Source organism: Bison bison, unplaced genomic scaffold (assembly GCF_000754665.1).
Source record: "Bison bison bison isolate TAMUID 2011002044 unplaced genomic scaffold, Bison_UMD1.0 scf7180017864270, whole genome shotgun sequence".
NCBI classification, from domain to species: domain Eukaryota; kingdom Metazoa; phylum Chordata; class Mammalia; order Artiodactyla; family Bovidae; genus Bison; species Bison bison.
Window position 1 is genome coordinate 5,785,801 of NW_011494842.1, and position 16,094 is coordinate 5,801,894.

General features: G+C 53.7%; 1 protein-coding gene across 3 annotated transcripts; it reads right to left on the bottom strand.

Annotated features, from left to right (window-relative positions):
• Positions 1–8,800: 8,800 nt before the first annotated feature.
• On the bottom strand, positions 8,801–16,088 carry BAK1 (BCL2-antagonist/killer 1). Of its 3 annotated transcripts, none has more exons than XM_010848613.1 (6): positions 14,779–15,834; positions 14,038–14,117; positions 13,035–13,170; positions 12,583–12,726; positions 11,339–11,519; positions 8,801–11,219 (listed from the first exon to the last, which is right to left on the bottom strand). In XM_010848613.1, the coding sequence occupies exons 2-6, from the start codon at positions 14,105–14,107 to the stop codon at positions 11,115–11,117; spliced, it is 636 nt and encodes a 211-aa protein (XP_010846915.1). In that variant the 5' UTR covers positions 14,108–14,117; positions 14,779–15,834; the 3' UTR covers positions 8,801–11,114. The 3 variants fall into 3 exon arrangements, with proteins under 3 accessions (XP_010846915.1, XP_010846914.1, XP_010846916.1); XM_010848612.1 differs by lacking the exon at positions 14,779–15,834 and adding an exon at positions 15,987–16,088 and having other exon boundaries at positions 8,802–11,219; XM_010848614.1 differs by lacking the exons at positions 8,801–11,219; positions 11,339–11,519; positions 14,779–15,834 and adding exons at positions 11,540–11,919; positions 15,987–16,088.
• Positions 16,089–16,094: the final 6 nt, after the last annotated feature.

The window sequence follows — 16,094 nt, forward strand, 5'->3', positions numbered from 1 at the left end:
GGGGGGTGGAGGGGGGCGGGGAGAGAGAGAGAGCGCGCACGCTCGGGAGAGAGAGAGAGAGAAAGAGAGAGCGCGCGAGCGAGCCAGCGCACGCACGTGGGAGAGTCGGTGAGAGAGCTCTTTGCCTCCTCCTTTTACGTTTTTTCCCTCCACCTGGGCCTGCCCTATGCAAATTGGGCTTAGCCAGGACTGCTGTTTGTTCTGCCTGAAGTCTTCACTCTGGTCTTTGGACCTCCCTTTGACCTTCCTTGTCTTTTAGCCACCGCCATTTTGGACTCCTTTTCCCTATTCTACCTACCTAACATTTCCCACAGAACTAATAGATGATTTTTGTTTTAAGTTGCTAAGCTTTGGGATAGTTTTGTTACATAGCAATAACTACCTGATACATGGTTATTGGTTATGAATGTACATTTTTTAAAGATTAGGAAAGGACTAGATAAATGTTAAGAAAAATGAATTGTGGTGATTTTTAGTTTTTTCTTCTATTATCCCTAATAACTATGTTTCCCAGTTATAATAAAAAGAAAGCAGAATAACATAACGGTAAAGATCATAGACCTCAGAGAAATCTTAGGTTCTAATATGTTAACTAAAAAAGATGCACAACGTGAGAGTTACAAGTTAAGTTTTATCTGGTTCAAAATGAGGACTGCAGCCGACAGCACCTCAGATAGCTCTGAGAAACTGCTCCAAAGAGGTAGTGATGGAAAGGCAATATATATGATTTTGGTGAAGGGGGAGTTCAATACAATCAAGCACTTATTTTATTCATACAAAAAGTTATCTGCTAGTCATGAGGAGCTGATGTCATCATGAAGGGATTTAGTGCTTGTCCAGATATGAGGAATGTAAGAGGGTCATGAAATCAGGGCCTGAAAATGTGGTGGGTTAGTCCCTAAGTCGTGTTCAACTCTTGGACTCTTGCGACCCCACTGACTGTAGCCTGCCTAGCTCCTCTGTCTATGGGATTCTCTAGGGAAGAATACTGGAGTGTGTTGCCATTTCCTTCTTCAGGGGATCTTCCCAACCCAGGGATCAAATCCGGGTCTCCTGCATTGAAGGCAGATTCTTTACCAACTGAGCTATAAGGGAAGCCCAAATGAGGAGATGCAAGGGGAAATCAGTTCCTGAGAATATGTAACTATCTGAAGTCTTGTTTCACCAATTTCTCTGGAGCACAACGTGCCTCACTCTCCACACTGAACTCCCTTCCGGGTGTGTTGAAAGTCAGCAGCCGCAGCAGCACAGGATTCAGTCTCTGCAGAGGCAGCTGACAAATGCCCTTGTTGTTCAGTCACAGGCAAATACCCTTGGCAAGTGCTAGTTTGTAGTATGCTTGTTTTTTTCACTCAGACTCTGGGAGAGTTACTTAGTCATCCTAAACCTCAATTTCTCTATCTTCTAAATGGGTATATTTCATAAAGTTGTGAAAATTAAACAAGATAAACTATATAAAAATATAGTATGTACATGTACATATAATGTGTATTTTGGCCCCATCACTTCATGGCAAATAGAAAGGGAAAAAGTGGAAGCTGTGACAGATTATATTTTCTTGGGCTCAAAATCACTGTGAACAGTGACTGCAGACATGAAATTAAAAGACATTTGCTCCTTGGAAGGCGCAAACCTAGGTTTGTCTATGGCAAACCTAGACAGTGTATTAAAAAGCAGAGACATCATTTTGCTGACAAGGGTCTGTATAGTCAAAGCTATGGTTTTTCCAGTAGTCATGTATGGATGTGAGAGTTGGACCATAAAGAAGGCTGAATGCCAAAGAATTGATGTTTTTGAACTGTGGTGCTGGAGAATTCTTGGGAGTCCCTTGGACTGCAAGGAAATCCAACCAGTCAATCCTAAAGGAAATCAACCCTGAATAGTCACTGAAAGGGCTGATGCTGAAGCTGAAGCTGAAGCTTTAATAGTCTGGCCACCTGCTGAGAAGAGCTGACTCATTGGAAAAGCCCCTGATGCTGGGAAAGATTGAAGGCAAATGGAGAAGGGGGTGGCAGAGGATAAGATGGTTGGATGGCATCACCAACTCGGTGAACATGAATTTGAGCAAACTCCAGGAGATAGTAGAGGACAGAGAAGCCTGGCATGCTGCAGTCCATGGGGTTACAAAGAGTTGGACATGACTTAGCGACTGAACAACAACAGCAATGTATCAGACACGTAATAAAAACTCAGATTTTATCATTAATAATAGAATATTTTTGAAGATTACAATGAGGTCCTATTTTTTTGATTAGCAGTATTGATGAAATTCAGTAGCTTCAACTCAAAGTTTCTACCCTTAAATCATATACATGACAAGACAAATACAAATACTCAAGCTAAATTCCATTCCCTTCTGGTTTATAGAGCCTTCATGGTATTCAGTAAATGTTTGTTGAGTGAGTGAAAGAAAGCATGAATTCTTATTTTGTTTTACATTTAGAGGGACTGGCCCAAAAGCTATGTAAGAGGCAGACTGAAGACTTATACCCAGGTCCCAAAACTTAAAATGAAATGCATTTCCTAACTAGTGGTTAAAAACCTAATGGTTAAAACCATTAACCTTACATAAGATCTAAAGAACTGGAGATCTATATATATCCCTTATATATCTGAGAGATACCCAAGGAAAAATGAGACTTCCTGATTTAGCTTACAATTCAGGATTAAATACCATCTTGTAAGTTTATTTAAATTTTTTAAAAATTAATTTATTTCTTTGGCTGTGTCAGGTCTTAGCTTTGGCATGCTGGAACTTCGATCTTGGTTGTGGCATGTAGGCTTTAGTTCTCTGAGCAGGGATCAAATCTGGGCCCTCTGCACTGTGGCTCAGAGTCTTGGCCACTGGATCACCAGGGAAGTCCCTAAATGCCATCTTAAAAGGGAAAGGGGAGGGCTTATATAGGCCTCTCAGGGGAGAGTAAATGACTTTTAAGGAAGATTAATGGGCCCTTAGGAGAAGAGATGGGAGATATGACAGTTTGTGACAAAGTTTGTCTGATACAACGTGGACTTCAAGTCTCCTTTTTGAAGATAAATAAGTCTTCTCTGGTTGATGAAACTCCTGGGAGGGGAATCTATGACAATTCATCTAAAGGAGGATCTGTCTTTAGACAGATGGGGGGATTCAGAGAAACCCTTTCCCTGCATTTGCTGTTTTTCAAATGCCTACAGCTCAAAATATACCGAAGTGTCATATTTTGAAGTCAAAAGTATGTCCTTCTGATGTCAAAGTATGAAGAAGCATGTTGAAACAAAGAAAGGAGGTGGGTGGGGAACAGATCCCGTGAAATGTGGATTGGGGCACAGGGAGGAAGTGGGAGGGGCTTTGAAGACCGCAGCACTGGGACCGTCAGGTAGGAGTCAGAGGAAAGGGAAGGTCTCAAACGCCTGTCTGTTCCCTCCTCTGAGAAGCCTCCTTGGCTCACCCCCAGACCTGGCTTGATGCACCTCCTCCAGGACCCCACGGCCCTGCCCTGACACTTCTCACTTGAGTCATCATCACTGCTCGGCACCTCCTCCTTTGCGTGGAAGCTCCTGAGGATAGAGAGACACTGACTTCCCAGTGCCTCCACCAGAGATCGGCAAAGAGGAGGCCAGCGTGATGAGCAGAGTGGATCCAGTGGATTTGAAGTAGGGATTCGACATGGAGAAGACAGTGTTTTGTGAAGTGTGGTGGTGGGATTGAGTGGAGTAGGACCCAAGGAAGGGCCACTAGCTAAATTTGGAACATGGAGGATACACCCCGGGCCGTGGCAGTGGGACTGGGAAGGCAGAGATGGGGCGGTGAGGAGCAGAGATGCTCCAGGTGCAGTGCTGACTCAGGGCAGCCATGGGTGCAGCGGGGCTCCCACATACGAAGCTGTGTGCCTGGAGGGCCCTGGGCAGCAGGGAAGAGGCGTCTCCCATGGACAAAATCCTTCTGGGTCTCCCCCTGACAGGCACCGAGGCCGAGACAAATCCCATAGCATCACACAGTGTGGAAACTGGCTTTCTGATATTGTGATTTGTAATAAGAAATACATCTTTGGTTTTTGTCCTTATTCCTGGCACTGAATGCCTAAAACACTTGACATTTCCTAAGTGGTATAAGAGCGATATATTAAGGTGCATTTTTTTAAAGGTGCATTTTGTTATTCATAACAAGGCCCTTTCAGCCACATCTGAGTTTATGTTAATCAGGTGACTTTTGGGAAGCCCCTACAGATGGGGGAAGGGTGCCAGGGGAACCAACTGTGATTGGAGAGTTGGAACTTTCAGCCCCGTCCTCCCATCCTGGAGAAGGGGAGAGGGGTTGGAGGTTAAATTAGTCACTAGTGGTCGTGTAATGAAGCTTCCATAAGAATTTCTGAGCCATTAGGTTTGGGAGAGCTTCCTGGTTGGTGAACACCTGCCAGGAGGGTGGCACACCCCAAACTCCACGGGGACGGAACCTCTTGTGCCCTGGACTTTTCCAGACCTGGCCCCAAGTATCTCTTCATCTGCTTGTTCATTTGTATCTTTTATTTTTAGATATTTACTTATTTGGCTGAGCCGGGACTTATTTGCAGGAGGCGGGATCTTCTATCTTAGTTGTAGCAAGTTAACCTTTAGTTGCAGCATGTGGGATCTAGTTCCCTGACCAGGGACTGAAGCCAGACACCCTGCATTAGGAGTGTGGCGTCTTAGCCACTGGACCACCAGCTAAGTCCCCACTTGTATCTTTTAATATCCTTTGTAATAAACTAGGAATCCATTTTTTAAAATGAATTCTTTTTTAAAAAAAGCATCATTTATTGGACTGCCCCAGGTCTTAGTTACTGCATACGGGATCTTTAGGTGAGATGTACGAATTCTTAGTTGTGGCACGTGGAATCTAGTTCCCTGACAGGGGATTGAACCTGGGCCCCCTACTTTGGGAGCCTGATGTCTTAGCCACAGGACCACCACAGAAGTCCCTAAACTAATTAATCTAGTAAGCAAGCTCTTTGCTGAACCATTCTAGCAAATGGATCAAACCAGAGAAAGGGGTTGTTGGAACTTCTGATCTATAGCTGGTCTGTCAGAAGCATCCGAACTTCTAATTGGCCTTTCAGGGACTGAGCCCTTAACCTGTGGGATGTGATGCTATCTCCAGGTTGACAAGTGCCAGATTTGAGTTAAACTACAGGACGCATAGCTTTGCCGGGGAAAGAGAAAACAAGGTCAGTAAGAGAAGCAGCCATGCCCTCCGAGCCTCACCTCATCAGGAGGAGGTGAGCCAGGCTGGTGGCAGCTGGTCCTGCTTTACAGTGTGCCCTCCAGCCAGAGGGCTTCATGCCATCACTCTGCCCTTGTATGGAGCTGGCATGGGAAAGCAGCCTTGTCGGTGAAGGAACACCAGGCTGCTTGGCACCGCACACAGTCTAAATTCAGGGAGCCAGCCCATTACAGGAATTGTCTGAGGATGCTGGTAACTGGATACCTCTGGCCTGTGAATATTACCAGGTTCCTAACCAGCCAAGGAGGGGAGCACAGAATACTCCGATTAGCCCCCAGTCCAGTGGTCAGCTGAACTTGGATGTGGCTCCTGTCACTGGCAGAAGGAAGGAGGGGGTTAATTCAAGCCAGTTCCATTGTTCAGGCCAGCCAAGGTCATGTGAAAATAATCTTGTCTGTTACACTACACATCACAACCTGCGGACTCTGCCACCTCACCAGGACTGGATTTGGATTTAGCCTGCACGCAGCCCTTCTCACAGGAAATGGCAACCCACTCCAGTGTTCTTGCTTGGAGAATCCCAGGGACGGGGGAGCCTGGTGGGCTGCTGTCTATGGGATCGCACAGAGTTGGACACGACTGAAGCGACTTAGCAGCAGCAGCAGCAGCAGCCCTTCTCACACACAGCCTACTAGTTGCGTTACTCAGGTTCCTGGAAATCTTCTTTTTCAGTAGACATGGGAACCCACCTCCCAGAGCCCAGCCCAGTGCTGCCTGTGCCTGGATTCACAACATCCACAGTTCAGAGATGCTGGCCATGTCAGATTCAGCTGGTGGGGTCCTCCTGGGGATTAAACAAGAAAATGTTCTCACTCTTGAGGAAGCCTAACCGTCTGCTAGAAATGATTTGGAGAAATTGCTCTCCGTAGGGTCAGAGGTCAGGTCAAACAGGGGTCAAGTCAAAATATGAGCAGGCTGGTGAGCCCAGCTTCCATGCAGCCAATCATCACAAAAGGAAGAGTTGGTTAAGTGGAGCTGAGTGGTATATTCATTTCCATGTTGATTTAAACATGGATGCCCACTCTGGTGTTACCCTGCCCCCCAGCGCAGGAGCACACTCAAATACTCAAAGGCATCCACTGGTGCCTGCTTACATTCGCTGCCAAATCCCACCCTTCCGGTGGAAAGGGATTCTCTGGCTTTCGTCTCTTCAGCTATTGACTTTTTCAGAAAAGTCCAATTTCTGCCCATCACTTGATCTTGGTCTTGTGAGGCTGCTCTTCTTTTGATTCATTTATACACTTTGCCAGGGATCTGCTTCTGGTCAGGGGCTCAACAGCCCAGACTACTTCTTTTTGTTCTTAATACCTAGTAGACTGAATCTCTCATCTTCCCCCATTTTTATACCCCAGAATGGGGGAGCCTGGTGGACTGCCGTCTATGGGGTCGCACAGAGTTGGACACGACTGAAGCGACTTAGCAGCAGCAGCAGCAGTCTGGTGTTCACCTTTCTAATGTGTTTGGCAATTGGTGATCACATCCCATAACCTGGGTTTTGCTAATTTTTTGGTCCTGGACATTTAAAAACCTCTGGCAATCTCGCATAATGCCATTCTCTCTCTCTCTCTCTCTCTCTCTCTTTCACACACACACACACACACACACACACACACAATCTGTTCCGCTTAGATTGAACTAAATCAGATTTACAAGTGTCTTTGATCTGGACCTCTACATCCTTGGTGTGCACAACTGGAGCAGGATATGGTTGTTTTATTTATTTTAATTAATGAATTAATTTTAATTAATTTTAATTAATTTTAATGCCATTCAGATGGTTGGGCTTCTCCAGTGGCTCAGAGGGTAAAGAATCCTCCTGCAGTGCAGGAGACCTCAGTTCAGTCAGTTCAGTCACTCAGTCGTGTCCGACTCTGCAACCCCATGAAATACAGCACGCCAGACCTCCCTGTCCATCGCCAACTCCCGGAGTTTACCCAAACTCATGTCCATCGAGTCAGTGATGCCACCCAGCCATCTCATCCTCTGTCGTCCCCTTCTCCTCCAGCCCCCAATCCTTCCCAGCATCGGGGTCTTTTCCAATGAGTCAACTCTTCACATGAGGTGGCCAAAGTACTGGAGTTTCAGCTTCAACATCAGTCCTTCCAATGAACACCTAGGACTGATATCCTTTAGGATGGACTGGTTGGATCTCCTTGCAGTCCAAGGGACTCTCAAGAGTCTTCTCCAACACCACAGTTCAAAAGCATCAAATTCTTCCGCGCTCAGCTTTCTTCACAGTCTAACTCTCACATCCATACATGACAACATCTATTCCTGGGTTGGGAAGATCCCCTGGAGGAGGGCATGGCAACCCACTCCAGTATTCTTGCCTGGAGAATTCCATGGACAGAGGAGCCTGGCGGGCGGCAGTCCATGGGGTTGCAAACAGTCTGACACGACTGAGCAACTAAGCGTGCGCCTCTGCGTGCACACACGCACACACACGCACACACACACACAGATGGTTAGGTCAAAAAAACTTGTTCAAACAACGTACCAAGTGGTTTAGGCAAAGGAAGGATTTTCTCATTTGGATGGACAGCCAGTGACCTAAAATAAACTTTATTTTTTAATAAATTTATTTATTTTAATTGGAGGCTAATTACTTTACAACATTGTAGTGGTTTTGCCATACACTGACATGAATCAGCCACTGGTGAAGGTAAACTAGCAAACTCAGGAAGGTACGCTTGGGGTGGGGGTGGGGAGGCAGGCACTGGTGCAAGGCGGGGCAGGAATTTATACTGACCCTGCACAACTGAGCGGGTGACAGTTTTTCCTTCCGCGGGCAGGCTGCACTGCCTCTTCTCAGTGGTACCACAGACCAAGGAGTCTAGACCTCTCTGGAGGAGACGAAGCAACAGTTTCAGAAGAACCACAAATCTTGAGAATTTAACTTCCTTAATACCTACAATGGAGAAGGCAATGGCACCCCACTCCAGTACTCTTGCCTGGAAAATCCCATGGATGGAGGAACCTGGTAGGCTGCAGTCCATGGGGTCGCTCAGAGTCGGATACGACTGAGCGACTTCACTTTCACTTTTCACTTTCAAGCATTGGAGAAAGAAATGGCAACCCACTCCAGTGTTCTTGCCTGGAGAATCCCAGGGACGGGGGAGCCTGGTGGGCTGCCGTCTATGGGGTCGCACAGAGTCGGACACGACTGAAGTGACTTGGCAGCAGCAGTAGCAATACCTACAAAGCCCATCTGCTCCCTGTACCCCAAGAGCCCCCTCTAAGAATGTATTTATATTTCTCTTTTGGCAATTTCATCTTGACAGAATACAGGGTGGCGTGGAAGCCTAGACACAGGCCTGAAGTTTTCCGGGCTGCGCCCCAGGCCTTTCAGAAGACCACGCAGCCGCCGCCACCGCCCACCCTTATTCCAACTTTCCGCCGGGATTGGGTGGTCGGTGCGCCCCGAGGCCCCGCCCATGAGAGGGCACGCTTGCGCGCCTGAGGCGGCCGCGGCCATCTTTGATCCAGGCAGTCCGCTCTCCTCCCGGCGTTCTCAGGGAGGTCGCGGTCGCGCGGTTCCCGCCTGCGCGGCGGGTAGGCGATCCCTGCCTCCCCACCTCGCCCTGTAGCTGACCTGTGCTGGAGACCAACGGCCCCGGCCCCCACCCCTCTGGGCTCCACGTGAAACCTCGAGCCAGTGTCGTGGCCAGTGCCAGCTCCCCGCCCTTTCTACCCGGTGACTCCGGGCAGGTACCTGAGTTTCCTTATCTGTAAAATGGGAGTTTAACAACCCTTCTCGCCACAGCTATACCTGCTGATTGTTGGGCACGTATGATAAATTCTCGGCATAAAGCTTCGCAGAGTGTGTTCCATAAAAACTGTCTACGAGCTTTTCCTGCAGAAAACTGCAAGGGGCCTTGTGGCCACCACCCTTCCAGCCACCACAGCTCGCAGGGGTCCCCTCTCAACGACTGCAGGCAGGACGTGGACTCTGAAGACGAAGTCGGAGGGCTCAGGGGATTGGCAAGATGCCCTCGGGGAAGTAAAAGAGAAGCCCGAGTCCTTTAGGACTTGCGTGTGACCCCTTTTGGAGAGGTGTCAGAAAACAGACCAGGGTGCCCGGGACTAGAAAGACTTCCTCGGTTTTGGAACATTTAAACGCCTCCGTGCTTGTTATTTTTATCACCCCTGGCTGCCTCCCCATAGGGACTCCCATGCAGCAGAGAACTCCTAGAATGAAAAGCCTTGTGTGTGTGCGAGCTGTGGGGGACAGGCCGAAGAGGGAGCCGGGATGCTGCGTCCCAGGTGGAGCCAAGCGTGGGTGGTGGTCCCCGGAAGGGAGAGTTCAGACCAGGCCTGTGGGGGTCCCCAGGCAAGGGCAGCTGCTCCAACAGCTCTGCAGCCAGAGCCTAGCAGTTTGGGGACCCCTGACTTCCTGTGGGAATGGGAAACTCGCCTGGAACCCCAAGAAATGAGGAAAGTTCCCAGAGAAGGGGGTAGCTAGTGGAAGGGGCCAAGGCCTTCTAGAGGGCTGGAGAAACACACCCAGCCCTCCACAGGGTTTTGGAGGCTCCAGAGGAGACCCGTCAGTAAAAACCAGGTGAAAGTCACTCATGCCCAGGTTCCCCCAGTCAGCCTGATGAAGAGAGGGGTAGTGGAGAAGACAAAAGGGATCAAGTCTGAGTGGGGGTTGCAGTTTATTTTCAGACACACTCAAGAGGGTGGGAGGTGGCCAGGCGGCTCCCTCTGCGTCCCCTCCCTGCATTTGGTTTAATCAAGAACTCCTCTCCCCGACCTCTGAATCCCTCAGCTGTGCAAGATAGACGAGGCACTTGACCCCACCATCAGGAGGGGCTCAGGCAGGTGTGGGGTGCGGAGGGTAGAGGTTGGGGGCGGAGTTCAAGTATTCACAGTTCCCCTGTGCATACCCCCGGATTACACTGTGCCCAGGCCAGAAGGGAGGGCCCCAACCCTGGGGTTTCTAGTGGTGTTTCTAGCCCTTCTCTCACTCAGAAACTTCAAGATGGGCTCCCTACCCCTCCTTTCCCTGACAATGACAAACTGCAGTCCTAAACCCTGTAGCCCAGGTGAGGTGGGGACCCGGGCAGTGCACTCAGACGAGACCCCTCCCTTCCTCACCTGGAGTAGGTGGGTGTGGTGAGCTGCGCTTGTAGTGATGGGTGGGAGCAAGTGGTAACGTGGGGGGACAGAGGCCCTCAGGAGCTCTGGCCTGCACCCCACTCCACCCCACCCCGAATCCCTGAGAGTCCACCTGCAAAGTTAGTATGGGCCGGCCGGGGCGGGGAAGAGGGTAGCAGGGGCTGGGGGGGAGCCAGGAGCACCTTCCCCCGCACCTGGCCCCGCCCCGCCCCAGTCCTGTTCCCGGGGAACCTGATGCTTAGGAAAGGCCAGGACTGGGCTCCAGGCCCAGCTTTCAAGCTCAACCTTCCAGAACTGCTAAATTCTGGGGAAGGGTAGAGCTACTAACCCCCACAGCCCAGCTGTCCTGGCTTTGGGCAGAGTGGTGGGAAGGAGGGGTTCCCTCCTAAGGGTATTATAAAAAGCTAAAACCGTTAACAACGACTTGGGAGAAGTGGTTCCCAGCTTCTTGCTTCCCCAAGTTATCAGTCTCCCCAGCACCGAGCAGACAGGGCTGAGGGGGTCCCAGAGAGCTAAGGGAGAGGCCACCGCCCCACTCTGAGAGGGGGTCCGTTAGCACCATGCAATGTTGGAGCACCCAGCAGTCTGATGGATGCCCCTGGGCAGGGGCGCTCCAAAGCTGGAGTGCCCACTTACTAAAGCTTCTGTGCTCTTAATGGGGGGCAGGGGGACACCCCTGTTAGAGAGGAGGTGAGAGGAGAAGCCGGGGTCAAAGTCCACAGAAGGGTCTCAGGACCCCAAAGGGCCCCTCCAGGAGTCATGACTTGAAGAATCTTCGTACCACAAACTGGCCCAACAAAACCACAGCCAGAACCATGGCTACGCTCTTGATGGGGCCGTTCCCCAAGTCCAGGGCTGCCACCTGCCAGGAGAGACAGGAGGGTCATGGGCGGAGGGTGCTGGTGGCTCCCGGGGCCAGGGTGGGGCTGGGAGGCGGGGCTCCAGTAGCAGGGAGAGGGTGACCAATGCTCAGGCACTCACCCAGCCACCCCTCTGCGCGATCCACCGGGCGATGGAGCGACGCAGCATGAAGTCGGCCACGAAGCGGGTCACCTGGCCCAGGAAGCCGGTCAGGCCGCGCTGGTAGACGTGGAGGGCCAGGCGGTAGCCAAAGCCCAGCAGAGCCACCACGCGGCCCCAGTTGATACCGCTCTCAAACAGGCTGCGGGCAGGGGAGATGCCGTTGCTGGAGACCCCTGGGGGGGCCTTCTACTTCCTTCCCCCTCCCATCCCTTTGGACCCCCGTCCCCATCTCCTCCCTGCTGGAAAGCAAAAATGGCTTAGCCGTGAACTGGGGGGGCAGAGGCTGCCCCAGCCTGGCCTCGATCTGGGAAGAGCCCGTGTCCCTGTGAAAGGAGAAAGCTCAGAGGGCAGATGAGTGGGGCGCTGCTGCTGGGGCTCAAAGGTACACAGAATGTGGAGGGCAGAGCAGGTGGGTAGAGGCAGCAGGGAGATTACCTGTGGGTGCTGCTGCTGGCCTGGCAGCCCGGGACGGCAGAGAGAAAAGGACAGAAGAGGAGGTTAGGACAGTCTTGGAATCACAGCGGAGTTGGCGGTGGCCTCTAAGGACACAGGCAGGGTGTTCAGCTCTGAGCACTGATTCCATCTCCTGCTCCTGCCGTCACCCTCAGCCTCGAATCTACCCCGCGACTGACTTCCTTAATCCGCATGGTGACAACGGCTAACACCTCTAAGTGTGCACGCAATCCTAAGCGTATTCCCCCTAGTTTACGGACCAGGAGACTGAAAACTAGGATGTGTCATGAAGCCGGTAAATGGCGAAGCTAGGATTCGCCCAGGCTGCTGGTCTCTTGAGGCCAGATCTCAGCATCAGGAAGTCATTTTCAGGACCCGGTGGGCTGAAGCCAGGTCCAGCAACCATTTTTGTGTGAAATGTGGCTCCCAATCAGAACAACAGCTGTGTCCCAGCAGTGCTGGGGAGCTCTGGGAACACCCCCACTGCGAGCCCCACCCCACACACACAGTCCTGATCTACCAGCTCATGTTGGTATCAGGGCTTATGAAGGCTGTGCCCTTGTGTACAAAGATGAGGAGTCTGGGCTTAGAAAGAGAAAGACGGGGGCCCAAAGCCACACGTGAGTTAACAGCAGAGGCAGGGACAGAAAACATGTCTCCTGACACCAGCAGAGAAGCTGTCTCCCGTTTCACGGGCAGGGCCTGGCGCGGTGGGGACAGTGCCGTGGAGGGGCGGTGGCCGGGGCTACCTGGACGCGATCTTGGTGAAGTACTCATAGGCGTTGTCTGCTGTTGGCTGCAGGTGCTGCAGCATGGCCTGGAACTCCGCATCATAGCGCCGGTTGATGTCGTCCCCGATGACGGCGAGCTGGCGGCCCACCTGCCCCATGGTGCTGGAGGAGCGGGAGGCGGCCAGTGAGTTGGGGCCCGGGCTGGCAGCAAACCGCTCCTGCCTGAGATGCCCTGGCCTCGGGCGCCCCTCCTGGGAAGTCCTGACCGTGTGCTCAGACATGAGGGCTGGGCCCAGGCACAAGGGGCAGGCTGTGCTGAAAAGGGTGCCAGTTCTGGGATGGGAGCGGTGACCCGAATGCAAAAGGGCAGCAGCAGGAGAAGCCCCCAGGCTTGCTCAGCTGCCAGGACCAGCACGGTGACCCTGCCTGAGTCTCCGCTTCTCTCAGCACGTCCAGGGGCCGCAGCTCACCTGCTAGGTTCTGGGTGCAAGGTGACCATCTCTGGGTCAGTAGGCGCAGCCGCCCCCTCGGCCTCCTGTTCCTGCTGATGGCGGTAAAAGACGTAGCTGCGGAAGACCTCCTCGGTGTCCCGGGCTACCTGCTCCTCTGGGGACCAAAGCCGGGAGTCAGGGAGGAAGTGCTCTGGGGAGGAGGGTTCCCTCTGCTGGGGGACACACCTGTCCCACCTCTAGCCCTCAGGTGACACCTAGGGCTGACTCTGAGTAGAGCTGTCTTCTCACAGCAGCCTCGTGGAGGCGACCGCCCCGTTTACAGATGAGGAAACTGAGGCACGGTGTTTGCATAACTTGCGTGAGGTCATGTGGCTGGAGTGAGCAGTGTGGCCAGGATAGATTCCCAGGAGTTTGGGTCTCTGGCTTTTAGTGTCCAAGGCACCCGGCCGTATGGCTTGGCTTAGGGAATGGACTGCAGCCCAGGAAAGTCACATTGGGACATAGTGAGTGGCCTGGGATGGAACCCAAAGTCCAGGAAGCAGCCTGTGCTGGGTGGCAGAGCTGCCAGCCTTCCGGTGGTCCCCTTGGAAGAGGGCACTCTTTTCCTTCCTCCCCAGAGTCTAACAGCCCAGTCTCCCTGTTGAGCAGCCCTGATCAGGTGATAAGCTGCCTCACTTCCTTATTTCTCCAGCTGGGATAAGACAGCCCCGCCCCACGCCTTCCCTCCTGCTCACCCATCCTGCCCGGCTGCCCAGGAAGGGCAGGGTGTCCTCCTCAGACTCACCGCCCCCTCCCTCGGCCTCCACATGTCCTTCCCCACGCCGCTCCTGGGGCTTGGTCTTGCCGGCACCCCCGCTGGTGAGCCAGTGGGCCGCCCACACTGGGTGGGGAGGTGCTTTTCTCCTTTGTGCAAGGCGGGTAAACTGAGTTGGGCCCCTGGGACTGTCCAGGTCTGCTCTCGCCAACCTCCCAGCTGGCCCCGGTGGTTATGGGGTGGGTGAGGGGGCAGACAGACCCTTACCTGAGGTGGAGGAGGGGTCAGGCTCGTCGCAGTCCTGCCCGGGGGGACCTGGGCCTTGTCCGGAAGCCATTCCTCAGGTCCTGGGGAGAAAAGCAGCTTCAGTCTGTGTTGGGGGCAGATAGGAAAGCAGAGGTGGGACCAGGGGCTCCGGCAGTCTGTGGAGGCGGGGAGGGCCCCCTCCCGAAAGACCCACTGACCCAAGAACTTATCACTTCACTGGCGGCTCTTCAAGGAAGACTGGAGCTGAGAAAGGCCAGGCAGCCAAGACTGCCCCCGCTGGGGACCAGCGCAGGCCCTGGGGCGGGGAGGCCACAGCAGTGCCCAAGCAGCTGTCTAGTCACGTCTTACCCCGTTCCTGGGCCGGGGAGGTGAGTTTCAGAGGCAGGGTTTCCTTCCGCTGCTGCTGGGGCCCTCTGAACCCTATCCAGTCCACACTCACCGCAGACTCACTACCTTCCAGCCAGTGACCCCTGAAGGCCGTCCCTGAAGGCCCCACTTCCCCTCCGGCTAGTCAGAGCACGCCTGTTTTCCAACTCGGACCTGTGGTGTCCTCCTCACACGTGCGGGAGAAGGTGTGGGACGCGGTGGGTAGCGTGGCAGGGTAGGCACCGTCATGCCCACTGCACAGGTGGGAAAACTGAGGCTCAAGGAACGCCCCAGGCCACAGGCCTTGTCAAGGCGTCAGGGCGACTGAATTTCCACACATGTCCATGCTCTCCTCAGCGCTCAGGTCAGACTTACTTCCCAGTTGCCGGCGTCAGTCTCTGCCTTTGCCCCGCCTGCCTAGCAGGTGGCTGAGGAAACCACGTGTAGCCCTTGCCCTCCTGTCTCCGGCCCCCGTTTCCCTCCTTTTCCGGGTTCTGGCCACAGCCCCTGGCGGCTCAGTGAACCCTGGGCAGAGCAAGTGTTTCCTGGACATAAGCTGTTTCACTTTCAGTTTGCACCCTCCTCATTTCCCCACACCCCAAAGCTGCCTCCATCACCCAGGCAGGAAGCCCCCTCCTCTCCCCACTCCGGAGGGCCCAGCCTGGGCCCAACACACAGGCCACCCTCTCCCCCCTGGGAGGGCCTGTGTAGCCCTCCTCCCTGGGAGGGCCTGTGAACCGTATACCCTACCCCGCTCAGGCCTGGGGCCATTTTCCAAAGGGCCTCAGGAGAAGGGTGGGGAGGGTCCACCTGTGCGCCCCACCCCTTCACTGCCAAGGGGGCAGGGACAGGGAGAAGGGACTCGCCCCTCCTGCAGCCCGCGGTCCCCCTCCTGCTTAAGACAGACCTTTGCCTGACACCCCGCATCCTAGAAGCTGCTTCCCAAACAAGGCGCCTTTCTCCCTCCCTTGGTACCCAAACGTGGTGCCCCCAGGACATCAGGGCTTTAGGATGCTAACTGCACCTCAGCTCCCTCTCCCACTACCCCTGGGGCTCACGGCTGGGGATGAGGTGGAGCCTTGGAACCCGCCCCAGGGCCAGAGGCCTGAGCCGACCCGGGACTTCCTCTGCCCCCATCCAAGCGGCCTGACTTCCTGGTGGGGAGAGTCCGCTGTGCCCCACCTTTTGGGTTGGCCAGGCCCAGGATGCCGCTGGAGTTGGGGGGGAGGGGGCAGATCCCAACCTAGTCTTAGGACTCCTGGGGCAGCAGGAAGCACTGTGAATGGTCTCCCGCTGCCCTTGACCTTGACTCTGACCTCCACTCCCATCCCCCAGACTGCTAAAGAACCTGGCTCTTTGGCATGCAATTCTCGGGCAGCCAGGGCCAGGGCAAGAGGGCCGCCTCAGGGGCAGCCCGAGGGAGCCCCTGCTGGATAGGGCCACCATTGAGGGTTGGTGGAGCTGCCCGGGCAAGCTTCACAGAGGCATTCCTCTCCCCAGAGGGCTCCCCAGGGGCTCCCTGCCTCACCCCGGGCCTGGGGCTGCCCAGGGAAGGGGGCATGGGCAGGACTCTCCCAGCTTACCTCCCCGGACCCTGGCCCAGGCCCGGGATGGCCCAGCGGGGCGGAGGCCAGAGATCCTGAGGGGCCGGGGGCTGCTCCCAGAGTCGCGTCCCCAGGCCTGGCTTCCAG